The sequence below is a fragment of the Phyllobates terribilis genome, unplaced genomic scaffold (assembly GCF_046119375.1).
Source record: "Phyllobates terribilis strain yellow unplaced genomic scaffold, ASM4611937v1 Scaffold_1__5_contigs__length_1240528914, whole genome shotgun sequence".
Classification (NCBI taxonomy): Eukaryota; Metazoa; Chordata; class Amphibia; order Anura; family Dendrobatidae; genus Phyllobates; species Phyllobates terribilis.
In genome coordinates, this window is record NW_027362761.1 from 1,226,189,510 (window position 1) to 1,226,217,091 (window position 27,582).

The 27,582-nt window shown below is 49.7% G+C and overlaps 1 protein-coding gene across 1 annotated transcript; it reads right to left on the reverse strand.

Annotated features, from left to right (window-relative positions):
• Positions 1–27,231, reverse strand: SPEF1 (sperm flagellar 1). The gene is given in 8 exon segments (XM_073649845.1): positions 1–760; positions 13,207–13,312; positions 18,194–18,245; positions 18,761–18,803; positions 22,823–22,967; positions 23,401–23,512; positions 27,004–27,120; positions 27,123–27,231. Coding segments are annotated over 8 exon segments (771 nt in total). The 5' UTR covers positions 27,217–27,231; the 3' UTR covers positions 1–658.
• Between the last annotated feature and the right edge of the window lie 351 nt (positions 27,232–27,582).

Consider the following 27,582-nt stretch of genomic DNA (forward strand, 5'->3'; position numbering starts at 1 on the left):
TCACCTTATAAAACCCGAATAAGTACTTTTATTGCTGTGACTTAAAAACACATATGAAGCAAAGGGGAATATAAAACATCCTAAATACAGTGTATATGGATAATCCCAGTATTCATATATAATCCCAGTATATAATCCCAGTATTTATATATAATCCCAGTATATAATCCCAGTATTTATATATAATCCCAGTATTTATAGATAATCCCAGTATATAATCCCAGTATTTATAGATAATCCCAGTATTTATAGATAATCCCAGTATATAATCCCAGTATTTATATACTATATAATCCCAGTGTATATATAATCCAAGTATATATAATCCCAGTATTTATATATATATATATCAGCATATATAATCCCAGTGTATATATAATTCCAGTATTTATATATAATCTCAGTATAAATAATCCCAGTATTTATATATAATCCGAGTATTTATATATAATCCCAGTATATAATCCCAGTATTTATATCAGCATATATAATCCCAGTATATATATATAACATCAGCATAATCCCAGTATTTATATATAATCCCAGTATTTATATATAATCCCGGCGTTTACTTATAGATATAATCACTATAATCTACAGATAGCGCAGCGTGCTGTACAGGGCGGAGGAGCGGGTGGGTGGGCAGCTCATTTGGGGGTCACTTCTTCTCGGTCTCCTGCAGGCGGCGGCTCAGGTCGTCTATCCGGACGTTCTTCAGATGAAGCAGCTGCTCCATTCTCCGCAGCTTCGCCTGTAAAATCTGAGACATGGAGGTCAGATATAGGGCGGCCATACTTGTTACAGGGGTCCGGGGCAGCGCTGGGAGCTGGACATAGAATAACATAGGCGATCAGCAGCTGCCAGGTGATGTGTACTGTGCGCCCTCTGGTGGTGGTTGGAATAATCTACAAGTACAGAAAAAAATCTAGAAAAAGTCTCCATACCCCGTGAACTTTTCCACATGTTTTCACATTATACCACAAACGTAAATGTATTTTATTGTAACTTTTTGTGATACAAAGTAAAAAGTATTTGTGACGTGTAAAGGAAATGATACGAGGTTTCCGGTTCTCTAATTATTTTAAAAATATAAATCTGAGACTTGTTCCGTGCATAAGTATTCAGCCCCCGAGTCAGTACTTTGTAGGATCACATTTCTCTGCAGTCACTGCTGGAGTCTTTTGGGGTCTGTCTCTCCCACCTTTCGCTGCAGTCTTTTGGGGTCTGTCTCTCCACCTTTCTCTACAGTCTTGTGGGGTCTGTCTCTCCACCTTTGTCTGCAGTCTTTTGGGGTCTGTCTCTCAGCTTTCTCTGCTGCAGTCTTTTGGGGTCTGTCTCTCCACCTTTCTCTGCAGTCTTTTGGGGGCTGTCTCTCCAGCTTTCTCTGCTGCAGTCTTTTGGGGTCTGTCTCTCCACCTTTCTCTGCAGTCTTTTGGGGTCTGTCTCTCCACCTTTCTCTGCTGCAGTCTTTTGGGGTCTGTCTCTCCACCTTTCTCTGCAGTGTTTTGGGGTCTGTCTCTCAGCTTTCTCTGCTGCAGTCTTTTGGGGTCTGTCTCTCCACCTTTGTCTGCAGTCTTTTGGGGTCTGTCTCTCCACCTTTCTCTGCAGTCTTTTGGGGGCTGTCTCTCCAGCTTTCTCTGCTGCAGTCTTTTGGGGTCTGTCTCTCCACCTTTCTCTGCAGTCTTTTGGGGTCTGTCTCTCCACCTTTCTCTGCTGCAGTCTTTTGGGGTCTGTCTCTCCACCTTTCTCTGCAGTCTTTTGGGGTCTGTCTCTCCACCTTTCTCTGCAGTGTTTTGGGGTCTGTCTCTCAGCTTTCTCTGCTGCAGTCTTTTGGGGTCTGTCTCTCCACCTTTGTCTGCAGTCTTTTGGGGTCTGTCTCTCCAGCTTTGCCCCCTCGCTCTCGCTCAGTGATTGGATGGAGACGTCTGTGATCAGCTGTTTTCCCGTCTTGTCACAGATTCTCTGGGATTTGGGTCTGGACTGTGACTGCGCTGTTCACACACAGGAATTTGCTCTGATCTAAACCCTCCATTGTGGATCTGGCAGGATGTTTAGGGTCGTTGTCCTGCTGGAAGGTGAACCTACGCACCAGTCTCAAGACTTCTGCAGCCGCCAACAGGTTTTCTTCCAGGATTGTCCTGTATTAGGCTTGATCCATCTTCCCATCACCTCTGACCAGCTTCCTTGCCCCTGCTGAAGAAAAGCCTCCCCATAGCATGATGCTGCCACCACCATGTGTGACGGTGGGGATGGTGTTTTCAAGGTGATGTGCAGCGTTAGTTTTCCACCACACATAGGGTTTTGCATTTGGCCCAAAAACTGCTCCTGTGGTCTCATCTGACCCGAGCCCCTTCTTCCACATGCTCGCTGTGTCCACTACACGGCTTTTTACCAACTGCAAACAGGACTTCGATTAGCTTTCAAAAATGGTTTCTTCTTGCTGCTCTTTCCTAAAGGCCAGATGTGTACTAAGGCCTCTCCCCTCTGCTTCACACCTGAATGCATTTGTCAGCACATATATTGTGAGTAGTGAGTCTGCTGACGTAGTCTGTGCAGTGTGTCACGCAAGAGTGTCAGACATGTGTGATGCATGAATTAGTCCTGAATTGGACCAGAAGGGAACTGGATACACAGTCAAAGTAAACAATGCTTCTGTTTGTTTTCACTCTCTCCCCTATAGTCCTCCACTTTCTACTAACCCCCTAATCCCTACACCTAGTAAGGAAATGGTCATCTCTCCCTCCATCCTCCCCATCCATCTCACCTCCTCCTCAGAACTATTCCTTCAATATGTCTCTAAACACAGACAGCCACCTCATGCTCTCTCCTGCTCCCACCTACTAACAATTTCTCTGCTCCTCCTCACTGCTGGCGATATCTCTCCAAATCCTGCCCCCCCCCCCTCCTCCCGCGACATCCCCACAGTTACTTTTACTTCCCATCCACAATCTATCACAAACTCTCGCAACCCTTTTAACCTCACACCCATCCGCCCAGCCCCCGCTTCCACAGTTCCTCTAACAGGAGCTCTATGGAACGCTCGCTCCGTCTGCAACAAACTTTCCCACATCCATGATCTTTTCATTACTAACAAACTTTCCTTCCTCGCCATCACTGAAACCTGGCTCACCCCCTCTGACACGGCCTCTTCAGCTGCACTTTTGTACAGTGGATTCCACCTCTCCCACACACCCTGCCCCAGCAGCAAGCATGGTGGAGGAGTAAGTTTTCTCCTGTCAGGTAACTGCTCCTTCACCCAAATCCCACTGCTACCCTCCGTTACTCTCCCCTCTTTTGAGGTGCATTGTGTGCGCATCTACTCCCCCTCCAACTGCCCATCATTTACTGCCCCCCAGGGCCAGCCACCACTTTCTTGGACCATTTCACCACCTGGCAACCTCACTTCCTTTCCGCTGACATCCCCACTATCATAATGGGTGACTTCAACATCCCCAGTGACACTTCTCTCTCAGCTGCCTCTAGGCTTCTATCTCTCACTTCCTCCTTCAGTCTTACCCAGTGGTCTTCCACACCCACCCACAAAGACAGCCACACACTGGACCTCATCTTCACCCGCCTCTGTTCCCTATCTAACCTCTCTAATTCACCTTTCCAACTATCTGCCCACAACCTACTTACATTCTCTTCCCTCTCCTCTCCAGGTCCACAATCCCCACTCCACAAACTTGCACACCCTCGCAGAAATCTCAAACACCTTGACCTACACTCACTCTCTGAATCCCTTCTCCCTCTTACAGACATTAGTTCCTTACATGACGCGGATGTTGCAGCCGCTCTATATAACACCACAACAGCTGCAGCTCTCAATTCTTTCGCCCCCCTCACACATACCAAAGCTCGCACAATCAACAGGCAACCCTGGCACACCAGTCTGACTAAAGAACTGAAAGAAAAAAGAGAGGGGTCGCTCACTGGTCTATTCGGGTGCTCTGAAGAAAAGAGTAATCTCAATTGCAAAAAGAACTTCGGCACTCCATACATGAAAATATAAGAAATATGGTATCTAGACTAATGTCACTTTGAAAAATGAAGGTTTTTTGCGCATAATTTGGCCAATTTATGTGTGCCCATCAACCACGACAAGGTCACCTTCGTATGATGGGAAACTACGCTTCCCATCATACGAAGGTGACCTTGTCGTGGTTGATGGGCACACATAAATTGGCCAAATTATGCGCAAAAAACCTTCATTTTTCAAAGTGACATTAGTCTAGATACCATATTTCTTATATGACTAAAGAACTGAGGCAGGCTTCCGGAGTTGCTGAGCGTAGATGGAAAAGGTCCCACTCCAATGAGCACTTCATCACATTCAAACAGTCCCTCACTACTTTCAAGTCCACACTCACTGCAGCAAAACAAACATACTTCACATCTCTCATATCCTCCCGGTCACATAACCCTAAACAATTATTCAACACCTTCAATTCTCTCCGCCATCCCCCAGCTCCCTCTCCCTCTCCTCATATCATCTCAGCCGAAGAGTTTGCCTCATTCTTCAAGCAGAAGATTGACACCATCAGACAAAGACGTTGGCCTAAAGTCCCCACGGCCACTCCTCATATCTACTCAATCCTCCTCCTCCAAAAACAGCTTTTCCACCATTACGGAAGATCAACTTTCCTCTTTAAACTACAAATCACACCTCACCACCTGTGAACTTAACCCAATTCCGTCCCACCTCATCCCTAACCTTACCACAGTCTTCATCCCAACCCTAACCCACCTTTTCAACCTGTCACTAACAACTGGTGTCTTCCACTCATACTTCAAACATGTCTCAATCACACCCATCCTCAAAAAGTCCTCTTTTGACCCATCCTCTCTGACTCGCTAACGCCCCATATCACTTCTCCCTTACGCCTCAAAACTACTGGAACAAACTGTCCACTTTGAACTGTCCTCCCTCCTCTCCTCCTGCTCCCTCTTTGACCGCTTACAATTTGGCTTCTGACTGCATCACTCCACTGAAGCTGCCCTGCCTAAAGTCACCAACGACCTACTAACAAATCCAAGCAACACTACTTTGAACTCCTCCTCCTGGACCTGTCCTCTGCCTTCGACACAGTGGACCATTCCCTCTTACTACAGACCCTCTCATCTCTCGGCATCACAGACTTGGCCCTATCTTGGATCTCTCATACTTAACAGACAGGACATTATGTGTCTCCCACTCACACACCACCTCCTCACCTTGCCCCCTATCTGTCAGTGTCCCCTAAGGTTCAGTTCTAGGACCCCTGCTCTTCTCCATCTACACCTTTGGCCTGGGACAGCTCATAGAGTCTCACAGCTTTCAGTATCGCCTCTATGCTGACGACACACAGATCTACCTCTTTGGACCCAATATCTCCACGCTACTAACCAGAATCCCAGAATGTCTGTCCGCCATCTCATCCTTCTTCTCGGACAGATTTCTAAAACTTAACATGGATAAAACAAAATTCATTATCTTTCCCCCATCTCAGCTCATGGCTGCCCACTCTCCCCAGTCCCACAAGCTCGCTGCCTCGGGGTAACCATGGACTCTAATCTCTCCTTCAAATCACATATCCAAGCCCTTTCCACTTCCTGCCGACTCCAACTCAAAAATATCTCCCGGATCCGCACATTCCTCAACCACGAATTTACAAAAACACTAGTGCACGCCCTCATCATCTCCCGCCTCGACTACTGCAACCTCCTTCTCTCTGGCTTCCCCTCTAACACTCTCGTACCCCTCCAATCTATCCTAAACTCTGTCCCCCCGCTATTCCCTGGCCTCTCCTCTCTGTCAATCCCTTCACTGGCTCCCCATTGCCCAGAGACTCTAGTTCAAAACCCTAACCATGGCATACAAAGTCATCCACAACCTGTCTCCTCCATACATCTGTGACCTAGTCTCCCGGTACATACCTGCACGCAACCTCCGATCCTCACAAGATCTCCTTCTCTACTTTCCTCTTACCTCCTCTTCCCACAATCGCATACAAGATTTCTCCCGTGCTTCCCCCCTACTCTGGAACTCTCTACCCCAACACATCAGACTCTCGTCGACCGTGGAAACCTTCAAAAGGAACCTGAAGACCCACCTCTTCCGACAAGCCTATAACCTGCAGTAACCACCGCTCCACCATATCGCTGCACGACCAGCTCTACCCTCACCTACTGTATCCTCACCCATCCCTTGTAGACTGTGAGCCCTCGCGGGCAGGGTCCTCGCTCCACCATATCGCTGCACGACCAGCTCTACCCTCACCTACTGTATCCTCACCCATCCCCTGTAGACTGTGAGCCCTCGCAGGCAGGGTCCTCGCTCCACCACACCGCTGCACGACCAGCTCTACCCTCACCTACTGTATCCTCACCCATCCCTTGTAGATTGTGAGCCTTCACGGACAGGGTCGTCTCTCCTCCTGTAACAGTCGGTGACTCGTTTTTGTTCAAGATTATTGTGCTTGTTGTTTGCTATGTATACCCCTTTTTCACATGTAACGCACCATGGAATGAATGGCGCTATAATAATAAATAATAACATGTGGAGAATACGACTAATAGTCGTCCTGTGGACAGATTCTACCCCTGAGCTGTAGATCTCCGCAGCTCCTCCTCAGTGACCATGGGCCTCTTGCCTGCTTCTCTCATTAGTGCTCCCCTTGCTTGGGATGTCAGGTTAGGTGGACGGCCATGACTTGGTAGGTTTGCAGTTGTGCCATATTCCCATTTGTGGATGATGGATTGCACAGTGCTCTGTGATATGTTCAGAGCTTGGGCTATGTTTTATAACCTAACCCTCCTTTCCTCTTCTCCACAACTTAATCCCTGACCTGTCTAGTGTGCTCCTTGTTTTTCATCTTTACTCCTGACCTGTCTGGTGGGCTCCTTTGTTTTCAGCTTTACCCCTGACCTGTCTGGTGGGCTCCTTGCTTATCAGATTTATCCCTGACCTGTCTGATGGGCTCCTTGGTTTTCATGATGCTGTTTGATCCCTAATGTTCTCACACAAACCTCTGAGGCCTTCACAGAACATCTGTAGTTATACTGAGAAGAAATCACACCCAGGAGGACACAATGTACTAATTATGTGACTTCTGGAGGTGATTGGTCACTTGGGATTTTATTTCGGGGGGCTGAATACTAATGCACACAACAATTCTCAGATTTATATTTGTAAAATAATTATAAAACCTCATATTATTTCCTTTACACGTCACAAGCACTTGTTACTCTGTATCACAGAAAATCTCATTTACGTTTGTGGGAGTAACGTGAAAATGTGGAAAAGTTCACAGGGTATGAAGACTTTTTCAAGGCGCTGTCTATACATTGTCTATAGCAGTGATTGCTGCGGATTATCAGACGTCCTGGATGCTCAGCTCCTACACGGATCTCATCTACATAAATACTTCTGTCCCGGGGTTATTATATATTATTATCTACAGTCGTGGCCAAAAGATCTGACACTGACGCAGATTCTGCTCTTCACATTTTGCCTCTTCAGTATTTTCGCTCTTTTTAGTCGCTGTTTCTATGGTTACTGACGGAGAATTATAAACATTCTGAACCTTGTTACATGTTAATGTGACAAATCCATGAAATTTCTGTGACACCTCAATATTCCCAGCGCTGCCCCTTATTCTCCGCGCCCCTGCCCCTTATTCTCCGCGCCCCTGCCCCTTATTCTCCGCGCCCGATTCTCCGCGCCCCTGCCCCTTATTCTCCGCGCCCCCGACCGTTATTCTCCGCGCCCCCGACCCTTATTCTCCGCGCCCCCGACCCTCATTCTCCGCGCCCCCGACCCTCATTCTCCGCGCCCCCGACCCTCATTCTCCGCGCCCCCGACCCTCATTCTCCGCGCCCCCGACCCTCATTCTCCGCACTCCCGCCCCTCATTCTCCGCGCTCCCGCCCCTCATTCTCCGCGCTCCCGCCCCTCATTCTCCACGCTCCCGCCCCTCATTCTCCACGCTCCCGCCCCTCATTCTCCGCGCTCCCGCCCCTCATTCTCCGCGCTCCCGCCCCTCATTCTCCGCGCTCCCGCCCCTCATTCTCCACACTCCCGCCCCTCATTCTCCACACTCCCGCCCCTTATTCTCCGCGCTCCTGCCCCTTATTCTCCGCGCTCCCGCCCCTTATTCTCCGCGCTCCCGCCCCTCATTCTCCGCGCTCCCGCCCCTCATTCTCCGCGCTCCCGCCCCTCATTCTCCGCGCTCCCGACCCTCATTCTCCACACTCCCGCCCCTTATTCTCCACACTTTTTCCCTTCCCCCAGCTGGATATCGGCTTCTGGTCAGATCCTGACTGATGGCCGCCTGTTCTTGTCTCATCAGAGCTCGAAGGTTATCACACGTTCTGGGTTTTGTCCCATTTTTGAGGATTGACTGCAGGTTCTCAGTGGGATGATAACTAGGGGGTTTCAGTCCATGGACCCAAAATATCAATGTTTTCTTCCCCGACAACTTAGTTCTCACTTTTCCCTTGTGACCTGGTCTTCGTCACGGAAGAAAAGCATCATTTCCACATTGTCCTGGATGATGGGAGAAGTTGTTCGTGGAGGAGGAAGAGATCCCATTCTTTATTCATGGCCGTAGTCTTAGGTAAAACAGTGAGTGACCCCCTCCATGGATGAGAAGCCCCCACACATTGTGAGTGATCCCTCCATGGATGAGAAGCCCCCGCACATTGTGAGTGATCCCCTCCATGGATGAGAAGCCCCTGCACATTGTGAGTGACCCCCTCCATGGATGAGAAGCCCCTGCACATTGTGAGTGATCCCTCCATGGATGAGAAGCCCCCACACATTGTGAGTGATCCCTCCATGGATGAGAAGCCCCTGCACATTGTGAGTGATCCCTCCATGGATGAGAAGCCCCCACACATTGTGAGTGACCCCCTCCATGGATGAGAAGCCCCCACACATTGTGAGTGACCCCCTCCATGGATGAGAAGCCCCCACACATTGTGAGTGACCCCCTCCATGGATGAGAAGCCCCCACACATTGTGAGTGACCCCCTCCATGGATGAGAAGCCCCCGCACATTGTGAGTGACCCCCTCCATGGATGAGAAGCCCCCGCACATTGTGAGTGATCCCCTCCATGGATGAGAAGCCCCTGCACATTGTGAGTGACCCCCTCCATGGATGAGAAGCCCCCGCACATTGTGAGTGACCCCCTCCATGGATGAGAAGCCCCCGCACATTGTGAGTGATCCCCTCCATGGATGAGAAGCCCCTGCACATTGTGAGTGACCCCCTCCATGGATGAGAAGCCCCTGCACATTGTGAGTGATCCCTCCATGGATGAGAAGTCCCTGCACATTGTGAGTGATCCCTCCAAGGATGAGAAGCCCCTGCACATTGTGAGTGACCCCCTCCATGGATGAGAAGCCCCCGCACATTGTGAGTGATCCCCTCCATGGATGAGAAGCCTCCACACATTGTGAGTGATCCCTCCATGGATGAGAAGCCCCCACACATTGTGAGTGATCCCTCCATGGATGAGAAGCCCCCACACATTGTGAGTGATCCCTCCATGTATGAGAAGCCCCCACACATTGTGAGTGATCCCTCCATGGATGAGAAGCCCCCACACATTGTGAGTGACCCCCTCCATGGATGAGAAGCTCCCGCACATTGTGAGTGATCCCTCCATGGATGAGAAGCCCCCACACATTGTGAGTGATCCCTCCATGGATGAGAAGCCTCCACACATTGTGAGTTTTTCCTTCCATGGATGAGAGGCTCCCACACATTGTGAGTGACCCCCTCCATGGATGAGAAGCCCCCACACATTGTGAGTGATTCCCTCCATGGATGAGAAGCTCCCGCACATTGTGAGTGATCCCCTCCATGGATGAGAAGCCCCCACACATTGTGAGTGACCCCCTCCATGGATGAGAAGCCCCCACACATTGTGAGTGACCCCCTCCATGGATGAGAAGCCCCCACACATTGAGTGACCCCCTCCATGGATGAGAAGCTCCCACACATTGTGAGTGATCCCCTCCATGGATGAGAAGCCCCCACACATTGTGAGTGATCCCCTCCATGGATGAGAAGCCCCCACACATTGTGAGTGATCCCCTCCATGGATGAGAAGCCCCCACACATTGTGAGTGACCCCCTCCATGGATGAGAAGCCCCCACACATTGTGAGTGACCCCCTCCATGGATGAGAAGCCCCCGCACATTGTGACTGATCCACTCCATGGATGAGAAGCTCCCGCACATTGTGAGTGATCCCCTCCATGGATGAGAAGCCCCCACACATTGTGAGTGATCCCTCCATGGATGAGAAGCCCCCACACATTGTGAGTGACCCCCTCCATGGATGAGAAGCTCCCGCACATTGTGAGTGATCCCTCCATGGATGAGAAGCCCCCACACATTGTGAGTGATCCCTCCATGGATGAGAAGCCTCCACACATTGTGAGTTTTTCCTTCCATGGATGAGAGGCTCCCACACATTGTGAGTGACCCCCTCCATGGATGAGAAGCCCCCAGACATTGTGAGTGATCCCTTCATGGATGAGAAGCCTCCACACATTGTGAGTGATCCCTTCATGGATGAGAAGCCTCCACACATTGTGAGTGATCCCTCCATGGATGAGAAGCCCCCACACATTGTGAGTGATCCCTCCATGGATGAGAAGCCCCCACACATTGTGAGTGATCCCCTCCATGTATGAGAAGCCCCCACACATTGTCAGTGATCCCCTCCATGGATGAGAAGCCTCCACACATTGTGAGTTTTTCCTTCCATGGATGAGAAGCCCCCACACATTGTGAGTGACCCCCTCCATGGATGAGAAGCCCCTGCACATTGTGAGTGATCCCTCCATGGATGAGAAGCCCCCACACATTGTGAGTGACCCCCTCCATGGATGAGAAGCTCCCGCACATTGTGAGTGATCCCTCCATGGATGAGAAGCCTCCACACATTGTGAGTTTTTCCTTCCATGGATGAGAGGCTCCCACACATTGTGAGTGACCCCCTCCATGGATGAGAAGCCCCCAGACATTGTGAGTGATCCCTTCATGGATGAGAAGCCTCCACACATTGTGAGTGATCCCTTCATGGATGAGAAGCCTCCACACATTGTGAGTGATCCCTCCATGGATGAGAAGCCCCCACACATTGTGAGTGATCCCTCCATGGATGAGAAGCCCCCACACATTGTGAGTGATCCCCTCCATGTATGAGAAGCCCCCACACATTGTCAGTGATCCCCTCCATGGATGAGAAGCCTCCACACATTGTGAGTTTTTCCTTCCATGGATGAGAAGCCCCCACACATTGTGAGTGACCCCCTCCATGGATGAGAAGCCCCTGCACATTGTGAGTGATCCCTCCATGGATGAGAAGCCCCCACACATTGTGAGTGACCCCCTCCATGGATGAGAAGCTCCCGCACATTGTGAGTGATCCCTCCATGGATGAGAAGCCCCCACACATTGTAAGTGACCCCCTCCATGGATGAGAAGCCCCCACACATTGTGAGTGACCCCCTCCATGGATGAGAAGCCCCCACACATTGTGAGTGATCCCTCCATGGATGAGAAGCCCCCACACATTGTGAGTGACCCCCTCCATGGATGAGAAGCTCCCGCACATTGTGAGTGATCCCTCCATGGATGAGAAGCCCCCACACATTGTGAGTGACCCCCTCCATGGATGAGAAGCCCCCACACATTGTGAGTGACCCCCTCCATGGATGAGAAGCCCCCGCACATTGTGAGTGACCCCCTCCATGGATGAGAAGCCCCCGCACATTGTGACTGATCCACTCCATGGATGAGAAGCCCCCGCACATTGTGAGTGACCCCCTCCATGGATGAGAAGCCCCCGCACATTGTGACTGATCCACTCCATGGATGAGAAGCCCCCGCACATTGTGAGTGATCCCTCCATGGATGAGAAGCCCCCACACATTGTGAGTGATCCCTCCATGGATGAGAAGCCCCCACACATTGTGAGTGACCCCCTCCATGGATGAGAAGCCCCTGCACATTGTGAGTGATCCCTCCATGGATGAGAAGCCCCCACACATTGTGAGTGATCCCTCCATGGATGAGAAGCCCCCACACATTGTGAGTGACCCCCTCCATGGATGAGAAGCTCCCGCACATTGTGAGTGATCCCTCCATGGATGAGAAGCCCCCACACATTGTGAGTGACCCCCTCCATGGATGAGAAGCCCCCACACATTGTGAGTGATCCCTCCATGGATGAGAAGCCTCCACACATTGTGAGTTTTTCCTTCCATGGATGAGAGGCTCCCACACGCTGTGAGCGACCACCTCCAAGGATGAGAAGCCCCCACACATGACTGGTCTCAGAAGGCTTTACTGCTGGCACACACAGGTCTCGTGGCAGCATCACCTTCTCTTCTCCAGACAATCATCTTCCAGACGTCCCTACAGTGAAGTGTCTTCATGAGAGAACACAACATTACCTCCGTCCTCTGCAGTCCGGTCCCTGCACTTCCTGCAGAACGTGATGTTTTTCTCAGGGAGAAGTGGCTTCTTTGCTGCTCTTCTTGACACCCAGCTGCCTCCACCTCACTGTGTGCAGATGTGCTGACACCTGCCTGCTACCATTCCAGAGCAAGCTCTGCGCTGGAGGAGGTGACACCATAGCTGAATACAGTGTGACATCAGCTGCCTTGACCTTGTTAGTTCTTGGTCCTGAGTTCACCAGAAGCTCACTGACATGGTGTCCACAGCGGCAGGTCATTTGTGGCGGGGCTGAAAATCCGTGGGAATGTTGGTGTTGTGATTGGAGTAACTTTCACCTGATTGTTCTTCAAAACAATATGGAGGGAATAGAAATTTCTACTAGATAAACTGAAGCCGCAAAATATGTGAAAACCGATATTTGTGTCTGAAAACTTTAAGCCGCGACTGTACATTGCATTTTTCATTTTCACATTGGAAACAGTCAGTTAACAGATCTTCAGGGAAACCCCACCAGCTTCTCTGAGCTCTTATAACCTCGGAAAAAGTTTTTTTTTTTTTTTTCAGGTGAATAAACAAGCAGCGAACACAGGGATATTTCAGGCACAGAATTATGAATGCAGCTCTGGAGTAAAGGATGAACTTCTGGACTATTGGATGTAGATTCTGTATATAATGATACTACTCTCCAGATAAAGAGACATTGGAAATATGCTGGGCACAGGGGAGGGATGTTGGGAGTTGTCCTCACCTGAACAGTTTCCAGGGAGACCATCAGCGCCCGCTCCTTCTCTGCCAACTGGATCCGGAGGCTGGAATCAGGGTGGGCGACCTGAGCGTAACCCTGCGAGGTTTTACTGAGGACAGTGAGACCGAGAGATTATTACATCATATAATAATAATCGACATAGCAATAGAACGCTATAATATGGTTGTGATGATAATAATCTTCGTTAACAGAACGCTATAATATTGTGGTGGATCGGCTCACTCAGCTGCTCACAGATGCAGTCTCAGGAGCACTTTCTGTTTACGTTTTCAACTGGTTTATTGAAAAACGAGCTGCATAAACCAGTGCAAAATTAGGAACAAACAAAGCTCTTCTGGCAGACTGGGACAAAAAGAGCATACAGTACATTCTGTGAGGCTGCGGGGATCCGTCCGCTCAGGGAAAAACAAGGTTCAGCTCTGGAGATCTCCTCTCCAGACACCGAACACTGAATGAGTCCAAAAGCTCCATATTTACCTTATGGACTACACCCTGGGGTGGAGATAGGGTGAACAGCCTCCCACCCACTTTTCACTAAAACCAAGCCCTTAAAATGGCTGATTAACCCCTCTCAGCACATAGTGTGCTGGTTTGGAATATTTTTCCAGGTGATTATATCACTGCGGCTAACATCCTCAGCGACACATGTCTTCCCTCCAGTATTTTACCAGTGACCTCACATATCCTCCCCCTCTGCCCAAAGCCTGGGGGGTTTTGCACCTTCAGTCACTAAACAGGGAAGTCTAGAAAGGGCATCTGCATTACTGTTGTAAGGTGGTTAACGGATGCATAGTTGATGGGAGGTATGTTTCACAGAGATGGCCGTCCTCTGTGATGTAACCCAGAGTGTTGCTCTAGTGGACGTAAGCACTAAAACGACTGTTTGGTGCACCAGGGACTGGGTTACAGGTAGTTTGAGAGATGGGCGGGTCTTGCTACCCACATACCTCACCTCTGGGTGAGGTTAAGGTATAAAATGGCAGCCGTTGTTTGACACATGGTCTGTGTTTGAAGGGAGAAGGCCTCCTGTATATTGTAGTCTCCAGGCCGAGCCAGGGTTCTGGACTCTATCCAGCCTGTATGCCCACAGGACTGGCTAACCAAAGACATTGCTTAAAGGACTGTTTACTTTGTTTTTGCCTGCACAAAAGGCTGTTTGTTTTCCTTTTGCTTTTGCCGGATTTATAAAGTAAGAAACCGACATGGACATTTAAATGAAAACGCTTCCTGTTTGCCTCCCGACGCACCCAAGTGAGTAGAAACCACACACTGTGCAGTTTCCCGGGCCTGGGCTCCACATGGAAGCTTAAGTCCTGTAGAGCTAGAAACCACCTAGTCACCCAGGCATTCTTCCCCTTCCTTTCCCTCATCCATCTCAGGGGCCCATAGTCTGACACTAGTCTGAACTTTCGGCCTAGCAGGTAGTACCTCAGGGTGTCAATTGCCCATTTGATGGCCAATCATTCTTTTTCTACGATAGCATAATTTCTTTTCACAGGAGGAGAGTTTTCTACTTAGGTAAAGGATTGGATGTTCTTCACCATTTATTTCCTGGGACAACACAGCTCCCAACCTGACCTGTGAGGCATGTGTCCGGATAACGAACGCCTTACTGAAGTCAGGTGCGACCAAGACTGGCTGTTTACACAGGGCGAGCTTCAACTCTTGGAACGCCATCTCCGCTTCGGAAGTCCACTTGGCCAACAATGTCTTTGGGCCCTAAGGAGGTGGTCTGCGAAGCGGCTATCATTGTGAAATTCGGGATAAATCGCCAATATTATCGTACAATTCCCAGAAACGCCCTAACCTGTTTCTTGGAGATCGGTTATGGGAAATTTTGGATAGCCTCTACTTTGTTCACTTGGGGCTTTATTTCGCCCCTTTCAACGATATAGCCAAAGTATTTTGCCTCCTCCTTCCCCTTGGTGCACTTCTTTGGGTTTATAGTAAACCCTGCCTACCTCAGCGGATCCAGTACTGCCTGAACCTTCTGAAGATGACTTACCAAAGCCGAACTGAAGATCACAATATTGTCCAGGTAAGCTGCGGCATACTTTTTGTGAAGGGCTAGGGACCGGGCCATGGTCCCCTGGAAATCGGCTGCGGCTCCTTGCAGCCCGAAAGGCATTTTGGTGTATTGGAAGCAACCGTCAGGTGTAGAGAAGGCTGTCTTTTCCTTGGCACATTCGGACATTGGAATTTGCCAGTACCCTTTCGTTAAGTCGAGAGTGGTGTTGTATCAGGCTGACCCTAGCCTCTCAATGAGTTCATCAACCCAGGGCATCGAATACGCATCAAAATTAGACACCTCATTCAGCTTTCTATAATCATTACAAAAGCGTCATTCTCCTTCGGGGTTCGGCACAAGGACAATGGGACTGACCCAGTTTCTCTTTGACTCCTCAATGACACCCAGGCTCAACATTCTCTTCACCTCTTTCGAAATCACCTTGTGGAAAGCTTCGGGAATCCGATAGGGCTTTAGGTTTATCTGTACATGCGGTTGCGTCAGGATTTCGTGCTTGATGACCTGCATACATCAAGGCATATCTGAAAACAGGTCTCGGTTCTGCTGAAGCAGTTCTCGGCACTGTTGTTTCTGAGCCGGTGATAGTGTCTCTGCCAGCGTGACAGCCTCGACCTTGGCTTCGGGATTGGCCTCCAAGCACATAGCTTTCTCAGGTTCCCTGACTCACGACGGCTTAAGCATGTTGACGTGGTGCACCTGGTAGGGTTGTCTCTGGCTGGTGGACCTTGTAGTTGACGTCGGCCAGCTTTTAGACCATTTCGTATGGCCCCTGCCACTTAGCTAGAAATTTACATTTGACAGTGGGAATCAGCACTAAAACCAGATCTCCAGTGCTAAACTGCCTAAGCTTTGCCGACCGATTGTAGACTCTTGCTTAAGCCTCTTGTGCCTGAAGGAGGCTTTCTCTCATAATAGGCATCGCCTCTGCAATACTTTCCTTTGCAGTATCCAGAAGTCCCCGAGGGTGCCAGCCGTACACCAGCTCGAACAGTGAAAACTCTGTAGAGGCCTGTGAAACCTCCCTAATAGAAAACAGCAGATACGGAAGTAGGCAATCCCAGTCTTGGCCATTCTTCTCCATGACCTTCTTGAGCATGGACTTCAGAGTTTTGGTGAACCTCTCCACCAGGCCGTCCATCTGCGGATGGTACACGGACGTCTTGAGTTGTGTAATCTGGAGAGCCTTACACAACTCCCTCATCATTCTGGACATGAAAGGAGTTCCTTGGTCCATCAAGATCTCCTTTGGCAAGCCCGCCTGGGAAAAATGGACTAGCTCTTGGGCTATACTCCTGGCGGAGGAGTTTCTCAGTGGTACTGCCTCCCGGTACTGTGTTGCGTAGTCCATGTCCATCAGGATATTTTGGTGCCCTCTGGTGGACTGAACAAGGGGTCTGACAAGATTCATGGCAATTTAGTCAAATGGGACCTCTATAATGGGCAACGGCACAAGGGGACTGCGGAAGTGGGAGACAGGAGCAGTTAGCTGACAGGTGGAATAGGACTGGCAATAGTTAACAATCTCTCGGTGACATCCAGGACAGTAGAACCTTTGAAGGACCCGCTCTTGGGTTTTGTCTATGCCCAGATGCCCACCCAAGACATGAGAATGGGCCAGGTCTAACATCCAAGCCTATACGGTCCCGGTACTAACAGTTGCTCTATTACCTTCCCCCTCAGTTTAGTAACCCGGTACAGCAAATCCTCATTTACAGAAAGTATGGAAACCTGGTGCATCCAGTAAGCCAAGTCATAATAAGCTTTTTGGGGGTTGCCAGTTAGATAGAAGGCCAGCACTTCCTCCCACTTCTCCAGTGGCAACTTCTCCCGCTCTGCAACCATTTCATATATGGTTAAAAATGCCCCAACATCATCACCCGGGGTCATCTTTTCATGGCTCGTCTTACCGATTCATCACCTGGACTTCAGAGAGGGGCGCTCGCCTTGCTATGGATCTCCTCGATCGGCAGCGCCAACTGCTGCTCCTGGAATTGTTCCTGTTGCCGCTGCTGCTGTTCCTGTTGCCGCTGCTGCTGTTGCCGCTGCTGGAGGTAAGCCTGCAGTAGCTGCTTTAACATCTCCTCCATGTTGTCTGCTTTTAATCCTGCAGCCGCCTTCACCCAGGACATGCAGTCTGTCCACAGCCGTCACACTTGTTTCCTGGGGATGTTGCCGGCACTTGTAGCACTAACTGTGGTGGATCGGTTCACTCCGCTGCTCACATTGGCAGTCACAGGAACACTCGCAATTTAGGTTTTCAACTGGTTTATTGAAAGCAAGCTGCATAAACCAGTGCAAAATTAGGAAAACCAAAATGGCCATTCTGGCATAACGAGAAAAACAAAATAGCATACTGTACAGTCTGTGCGGCTGCGGGATCCTCCCCCTCAGGAAGTAAAAAAAAAGTTCAGCTCTCTGTAACATGAGCACAGCTCTGGAGATCTCATCTCCAGACACCGAATACTGAATGAGCCGAAAAGCTCCACATTTACCTTCTGGATCTCACCCTGGGGTGGAGATATGGTGAACAGCCTCCCACTCACTCTACAGCTGTTCACTAAAACCAAGCCATTAAAATGGCCAATTAACCCCTCTCAGCACACAGTGTGCTGGTTTGCAGTATTTTTCCAGGTTAATATCACCGAGTCTAAAATCCTGAGTGACACATATCCCCCCTCCAGTATTTTACCAGTGGCCTTCTCACATATAATAGTGATGATAGTAATCACCATAGTAACAGAACGTTATAATAGAATAGTGATGACATCAATCCTTACCTCCATAGAAACAGAACATTAATATAATAATGTTGATAACAATGCTCATCACCATAGTAACAGAACGTTATAATCGTGATGATAATAATCCTCGCCATCCCTATCATAGTATAATGTAATCATACAGACGCCTCCTCTCCATTGTCTCGCTGTTGTCACCCACCTTCCAGTGTCCGCCTTGTCTCCGCCGTTGCTATTCTGCTTTGTCGCATAACCTGGGATATAAGGAAGATTAGGAGACGTGTGATTGGACGGATTTAATAATAAATAATGATAATAATAATAATTTAGATGTGTATCCTCGCTTATCTTCCCCATAAGTCTGATCATGTAACCTACTATGCAGAACTTTGAATGCTGCTCTGGATGTGATTAAAGAATAACATGTGATACAATGGCAGAACTATGAATGCTGCTCTAATGTGATTAGATTATAAAATATAATATAATGGCAGAACTATGAATTCTGCTCTGGATGTGATTACAGTATAACATGTGATATAATGGCAGAACTATGAATTCTGCTCTGGTTGTGATTAGAGTATAAGACATAATATAATTGCAGAACTATGCATGCTGCTGTAGATGTGAATGAAGTGTCACAGCTCCAGCTGTGTGTAGAGACACAGTGTCACTGTTTATACGCGGTCACATGACTCCGCTGTCACCGAAGTGATCGATGATTATGATCGTTGGTGACATTACTGATCGCCGCAGCGGCCGCCATTACCTGAGTCTTGGAGGTTATTCGGCTCTGAGGACGGACTCGACTCCTGCGAGGAAATAAAGGTCAGATGATTGGTCACATTGTGTACTCCACACAGACTACAATCACTCCCATCATCCCTGACCCCAGGAGCTCACAATCTACTGTCATCACTCCCATCATCCCTGACCCCAGGAGCTTACAGTCTACTGTCATCACTCCCATCATCCCTGACCCCAGGAGCTCACAATCTACTGTCATCACTCCCATCATCCCTGACCCCAGGAGCTCACAATCTACTGTCATTACTCCCATCATCCCTGCCCCAGGAACTCACAATCTACTGTCATTACTCCCATCATCCCTGACCCCAGGAGCTTACAGTCTACTGTCATCACTCCCATCATCCCTGACCCCAGGAGCTCACAATCTACTGTCATTACTCCCATCATCCCTGACCCCAGGAGCTTACAGTCTACTGTCATCACTCCCATTATCCCTGCCCCAGGAGCTCACAATCTACTGTCATCACTCCCATCATCCCTGACCCCAGGAGCTCACAATCTGCTGTTATCACTCCCATCATCCCTGACCCCAGGAGCTCACAATCTACTGTCATCACTCCCATCATCCCTGACCCCAGGAGCTCACAATCTACTGTCATCACTCCCATCATCCCTGACCCCAGGAACTCACAATCTACTGTCATTACTCCCATCATCCCTGACCCCAGGAGCTTACAGTCTACTGTCATCACTCCCATTATCCCTGCCCCAGGAGCTCACAATCTACTGTCATCACTCCCATCATCCCTGACCCCAGGAGCTCACAATCTGCTGTTATCACTCCCATCATCCCTGACCCCAGGAGCTCACAATCTACTGTCATCACTCCCATCATCCCTGACCCCAGGAGCTCACAATCTACTGTCATCACTCCCATCATCCCTGACCCCAGGAGCTCACAATCTGCTGTTATCACTCCCATCATCCCTGACCCCAGGAGCTCACAATCTACTGTCATTACTCCCATCATCCCTGCCCCAGGAGCTCACAATCTACTGTCATCACTCCCATCATCCCTGCCCCAGGAGCTCACAATCTACTGTCATCACTCCCATCATCCCTGCCCCAGGAGCTTACAATCTACTGTCATTACTCCCATCATCCCTGCCCCAGGAGCTCACAATCTACTGTTATCACTCCCATCATCCCTGACCCCAGGAGCTCACAATCTACTGTCGTCACTCCCATCATCCCTGACCCCAGGAGCTCACAATCTACTGTCATCACTCCCATCATCCCTGACCCCAGGAGCTCACAATCTACTGTTATCACTCCCATCATCCCTGACCCCAGGAGCTCACAATCTACTGTCGTCACTCCCATCATCCCTGACCCCAGGAGCTCACAATCTGCTGTTATCACTCCCATCATCCCTGACCCCAGGAGCTCACAATCTACTGTCATCACTCTCATCATCCCTGACCCCAGGAGCTCACAGTCTACTGTTAACACTCCCATCATCCCTGACCGCAGGAGCTCACAATCTACTGTCATCACTCCCATCATCCCTGACCGCAGGAGCTCATAATCTACTGTCATCACTCCCATCATCCCTGCCCCAGGAGCTCACAATCTACGGTCATCACTCCCATCATCCCTGACCCCAGGAGCTCACAGTCTACTGTTATCACTCCCATCATCTCTGCCCTAGGAGCTCACAATCTACTGTCATCACTCCCATCATCCCTGACCGCAGGAGCTCACAATCTACTGTCATCACTCCCATCATCCCTGACCGCAGGAGCTCATAATCTACTGTCATCACTCCCATCATCCCTGACCCCAGGAGCTTACAGTCTACTGTCATCACTCCCATCATCCCTGACCCCAGGAGCTTACAGTCTACTGTCATCACTCCCATCATCTCTACCCCAGGAGCTCACAATCTACTGTCGTCACTCCCATCATCCCTGACCCCAGGAGCTCACAATCTACTGTCATCACTCCCATCATCCCTGCCCCAGGAGCTCACAATCTGCTGTCATCACTCCCATCATCCCTGACCCCAGGAGCTCACAATCTACTGTCATCACTCCCATCATACCTGACCCCAGGAGCTTACAGTCTGTCATCACTCCCATCATCCCTGACCCCAGGAGCTTACAGTCTACGGTCATCACTCCCATCATCCCTGACCCCAGGAGCTCACAATCTACTGTTATTACTCCCATCATCCCTGACCCCAGGAGCTCACAATCTACTGTCATCACTCCCATCATCCCTGACCCCAGGAGCTCACAATCTACTGTCATCACTCCCATCATCCCTGACCCCAGGAGCTTACAGTTTACTGTCATCACTCCCATCATCTCTGCCCCAGGAGCTCACAATCTACTGTCATCACTCTCATCATCCCTGCCCCAGGAGCTCACAATCTACTGTCATCACTCCCATCATCCCTGACCCCAGGAGCTTACAGTTTACTGTCATCACTCCCATCATCTCTGCCCCAGGAGCTCACAATCTACTGTCATCACTCTCATCATCCCTGACCCCAGGAGCTCACAGTCTACTGTTATCACTCCCATCATCCCTGACCGCAGGAGCTCACAATCTACTGTCATCACTCCCATCATCCCTGACCCCAGGAGCTTACAGTCTACTGTCATCACTCCCATCATCCCTGACCCCAGGAGCTTACAGTCTACTGTCATCACTCCCATCATCCCTGACCCCAGGAGCTCACAATCTACTGTCATCACTCCCATCATCCCTGACCCCAGGAGCTCACAATCTACTGTCATCACTCCCATCATCTCTGCCCCAGGAGCTCACAATCTACTGTCGTCACTCCCATCATCCCTGACCCCAGGAGCTCACAATCTACTGTCATCACTCCCATCATCCCTGCTCCAGGAGCTCACAATCTACTGTCATCACTCCCATCATCCCTGACCCCAGGAGCTTACAGTCTACTGTCATCACTCCCATCATCCCTGCCCCAGGAGCTCACAGTCTACTGTCATCACTCCCATCATCCCTGACCCCAGGAGCTCACAATCTACTGTCATCACTCCCATCATCTCTGCCCCAGGAGCTCACAATCTACTGTCGTCACTCCCATCATCCCTGACCCCAGGAGCTCACAATCTACTGTCATCACTCCCACCATCCCTGACCCCAGGAGCTCACAATCTACTGTCATCACTCCCATCATCCCTGACCCCAGGAGCTCACAATCTACTGTCATCACTCCCATCATCTCTGCCCCAGGAGCTCACAATCTACTGTCATCACTCCCACCATCCCTGACCCCAGGAGCTCACAATCTACTGTCATCACTCCCACCATCCCTGACCCCAGGAGCTCACAATCTACTGTCATCACTCCCATCATCCCTGACCCCAGGAGCTCACAATCTACTGTCATCACTCCCATCATCCCTGACCCCAGGAGCTCACAATCTACTGTCATCACTCCCACCATCCCTGACCCCAGGAGCTCACAATCTACTGTCATCACTCCCACCATCCCTGACCCCAGGAGCTCACAATCTACTGTCATCACTCCCACCATCCCTGACCCCAGGAGCTCACAATCTACTGTCATCACTCCCATCATCCCTGACCCCAGGAGCTCACAATCTACTGTCATCACTCCCATCATCCCTGACCCCAGGAGCTCACAATCTACTGTCATCACTCCCATCATCCCTGCCCCAGGAGCTCACAATCTACTGTCATCACTCCCATCATCCCTGCCCCAGGAGCTCACAGTCTACTGTCATCACTCCCATCATCCCTGACCCCAGGAGCTCACAATCTACTGTCATCACTCCCATCATCCCTGCCCCAGGAGCTCACAATCTACTGTCATCACTCCCATCATCCCTGCCCCAGGAGCTCACAGTCTACTGTCATCACTCCCACCATCCCTGACCCCAGGAGCTCACAATCTACTGTCATCACTCCCATCATCCCTGACCCCAGGAGCTCACAATCTACTGTCATCACTCCCATCATCCCTGACCCCAGGAGCTCACAATCTACTGTCATCACTCCCATCATCTCTGCCCGCTCACCTGCTCGCTCTGCACCTGTCGCTGCCTCTCCTCGATCTTCTGTCTCAGGGTGCAGAGGACGAGCTCCACCACCCCCGGGGAGCACTGCACCACCCGCCGCACCACCTCCTCCGGCACCGAGAAGCTCATCTTACTCAGAACCTTCCTAAGGAGCAAGGAGGAATATTCCCTGCGGTCAGCGAAGGGGACATCATCTGCACTGGGGGCTAAAACTACTGACTGAGGAGAAGAGCAAGAAGAGGGGGATGGAGCTGCAGGGGCTGGGCGAGACTCAGGCAGGGCGAGACTCAGGCTGGGCGAGACTCAGGCAGGGCGAGACTCAGGCAGGGCGAGACTCAGGCAGGGCGAGACTCAGGCAGGGCGAGACTCAGGCAGGGCGAGACTCAGGCAGGGCGAGAAGAGGGGCCGCAGAGCAGGCAGACGATTGGCTCAGAGCACTCAGGGAAGACCCCGCCCACTACAGAAAAGATAGGATTGGAGCGCAGGGGGTAAAGAGAGCAGGGGTCATGTAGACAGCAGGGGGTACAGAGAGCAGGGGGGGTAGAGGTGCTGGGAACATTGACCTGGAGGGGTCTCACCGGTTCAGGGTGCTCCAGTTGCTGAGCTTCTGCTGGGAGGAGTTGGCCGGGACGTAGTTGTGCATCTCCACCAGTTTGGGGAAATAATGTTTGACAACTTCTGCAGTTAATACTGTGAGGACGGAGACATTATAGTGTTATTACACATCACTGTACTGATATAACCTGGAGAACAGGGATTGGGGGCGTCCACAGTGCCCCCCTAATAACAGCGACATCCACAGTGCCCCCCTAATAACAGCGACATCCACAGTGCCCCCCTAATAACAGCGACATCCACAGTGCCCCCCTAATAACAGCGACATCCACAGTGCCCCCCTAATAACAGTGACATCCACAGTGCCCCCCTAATAACAGTGACATCCACAGTGCCCCCCTAATAACAGCGACATCCACAGTGCCCCCCTAATAACAGCGATATCCACAGTGCCCCCCTAATAACAGCGATATCCACAGTGCCCCCATAATAACAGTGATCTCCACAGTGCTCCATAATAACAGTGACATCCACAGTGCTCCCCTAATAACAGCGACATCCACAGTGCCCCCCTAATAACAGCAACATCCACAGTGCCCCCCTAATAACAGCGATATCCACAGTGCCCCCATAATAACAGTGATATCCACAGTGCTCCCATAATAACAGTGATATCCACAGTGCTCCCATAATAACAGTGATATCCACAGTGCTCCCATAATAACAGCGACATCCACAGTGCTCCCATAATAACAGTGATATCCACAGTGCCCCCATAATAACAGTGATATCCACAGTGCTCCCATAATAACAGCGACATCCACAGTGCTCCCATAATAACAGTGATATCCACAGTGCTCCCATAATAACAGTGATATCCACAGTGCTCCCATAATAACAGTGACATCCACAGTGCTCCCATAATAACAGTGACATCCACAGTGCTCCCATAATAACAGTGACATCCACAGTGCTCCCATAATAACAGTGATATCCACAGTGCCCCCATAATAACAGTGATATCCACAGTGCTCCCATAATAACAGTGACATCCACAGTGCTCCCATAATAACAGCGATATCCACAGTGCTCCCATAATAACAGCGACATCCACAGTGCCCCCATAATAACAGTGATATCCACAGTGCTCCCATAATAACAGTGATATCCACAGTGCCCCCATAATAACAGTGATATCCACAGTGCTCCCATAATAACAGTGATATCCACAGTGCTCCCATAATAACAGTGACATCCACAGTGCTCCCATAATAACAGTGATATCCACAGTGCCCCCATAATAACAGTGACATCCACAGTGCTCCCATAATAACAGTGATATCCACAGTGCTCCCATAATAACAGTGATATCCACAGTGCTCCCATAATAACAGTGATATCCACAGTGCTCCCATAATAACAGTGACATCCACAGTGCCCCCATAATAACAGTGACATCCACAGTGCTCCCATAATAACAGTGACATCCACAGTGCTCCCATAATAACAGTGATATCCACAGTGCTCCCATAATAACAGTGATATCCACAGTGCTCCCATAATAACAGTGACATCCACAGTGCCCCCATAATAACAGTGACATCCACAGTGCTCCCATAATAACAGCGATATCCACAGTGCTCCCATAATAACAGCGATATCCACAGTGCTCCATAATAACAGTGATATCCACAGTGCTCCCATAATAACAGTGATATCCACAGTGCTCCATAATAACAGTGACATCCACAGTGCTCCCATAATAACAGTGACATCCACAGTGCCCCCATAATAACAGTGACATCCACAGTGCTCCCATAATAACAGTGACATCCACAGTGCTCCCATAATAACAGTGATATCCACAGTGCCCCCATAATAACAGCGATATCCACAGTGCTCCCATAATAACAGCGATATCCACAGTGCTCCATAATAACAGTGATATCCACAGTGCTCCCATAATAACAGTGATATCCACAGTGCTCCCATAATAACAGTGACATCCACAGTGCTCCATAATAACAGTGATATCCACAGTGCTCCCATAATAACAGTGATATCCACAGTGCTCCCATAATAACAGTGATATCCACAGTGCTCCATAATAACAGTGACATCCACAGTGCTCCCATAATAACAGTGACATCCACAGTGCTCCCATAATAACAGTGACATCCACAGTGCTCCCATAATAACAGTGATATCCACAGTGCCCCCATAATAACAGTGACATCCACAGTGCTCCCATAATAACAGCGACATCCACAGTGCTCCCATAATAACAGTGACATCCACAGTGCCCCATAATAACAGTGACATCCACAGTGCTCCATAATAACAGTGACATCCACAGTGCCCCCATAATAACAGTGATATCCACAGTGCTCCCATAATAACAGTGACATCCACAGTGCTCCCATAATAACAGTGACATCCACAGTGCTCCCATAATAACAGTGACATCCACAGTGCCCCCATAATAACAGTGACATCCACAGTGCTCCCATAATAACAGTGATATCCACAGTGCTCCCATAATAACAGTGATATCCACAGTGCTCCATAATAACAGTGACATCCACAGTGCCCCCATAATAACAGTGACATCCACAGTGCCCCCATAATAACAGTGACATCCACAGTGCTCCCATAATAACAGTGACATCCACAGCGCCCCCATAATAACAGTGATATCCACAGTGCTCCCATAATAACAGTGATATCCACAGTGCTCCCATAATAACAGTGACATCCACAGTGCCCCCATAATAACAGTGACATCCACAGTGCTCCCATAATAACAGTGACATCCACAGCGCTCCCATAATAACAGTGACATCCACAGCGCCCCCATAATAACAGTGATATCCACAGTGCTCCCATAATAACAGTGATATCCACAGTGCTCCCATAATAACAGTGATATCCACAGTGCTCCCATAATAACAGTGATATCCACAGTGCCCCCATAATAACAGTGATATCCACAGTGCTCCCATAATAACAGTGACATCCACAGTGCCCCCATAATAACAGTGACATCCACAGTGCCCCCATAATAACAGTGACATCCACAGTGCTCCCATAATAACAGTGACATCCACAGTGCTCCCATAATAACAGTGATATCCACAGTGCTCCCATAATAACAGTGACATCCACAGTGCCCCCATAATAACAGTGACATCCACAGTGCCCCCATAATAACAGTGACATCCACAGTGCCCCCATAATAACAGTGATATCCACAGTGCTCCCATAATAACAGCGATATCCACAGTGCTCCCATAATAACAGTGATATCCACAGTGCCCCCATAATAACAGTGACATCCACAGTGCTCCCATAATAACAGTGACATCCACAGTGCTCCCATAATAACAGTGATATCCACAGTGCTCCCATAATAACAGTGACATCCACAGTGCCCCCATAATAACAGTGACATCCACAGTGCTCCCATAATAACAGTGACATCCACAGTGCCCCCATAATAACAGTGACATCCACAGTGCCCCCATAATAACAGTGACATCCACAGTGCTCCCATAATAACAGTGATATCCACAGTGCCCCCATAATAACAGTGATATCCACAGTGCTCCCATAATAACAGCGCCCACCTCCATCGCTGAAGTCCCGGCACATGTTCCTCTTGGGTCTGGACAGCGGGATCTTGTCCACCCAGCAGTACAGATCCTGCAGACTCTGCTCATCAAACTCCCCGGCTGCCGCCATCGTCCGCCTGCCGCCCTCCACCTGCCAGCCGCACATTGTTTACACGTAGCCACGGCGACGGCTGCCACAGCGATCAGCAGGCGTTCATCGCCATTCATTAAGCTTTATTGTCCCTGCACAGTTACACTCTGGGGACGGAGTTTCTTTACTGAAAGGAGAATTTCAGGTTTTCCCAGTCGTGTACAATAAGGATTATTACAGGCGGGGTCATTACACTCAGAAGACAGGCCGGCTCCCGGACCCCAAAAGTGTTAGACCGGGTGCGGGGCGTAGCTACGTATAAAGGCAGGCGGCGGTCTGCGTGTCCCAGGCAGGCATGTATTACTATCAGACCCCCGACCCACAACAGGGGGCGCAGCAGCGGTTGCTATGGGCACAAAATTCTTTGAGGCACAAAATTTCACTTTTTTGGGGGGGATTTCTAAGAAATCCACGCTAGGGTGGAGGTTTGGGGCAATGCACGT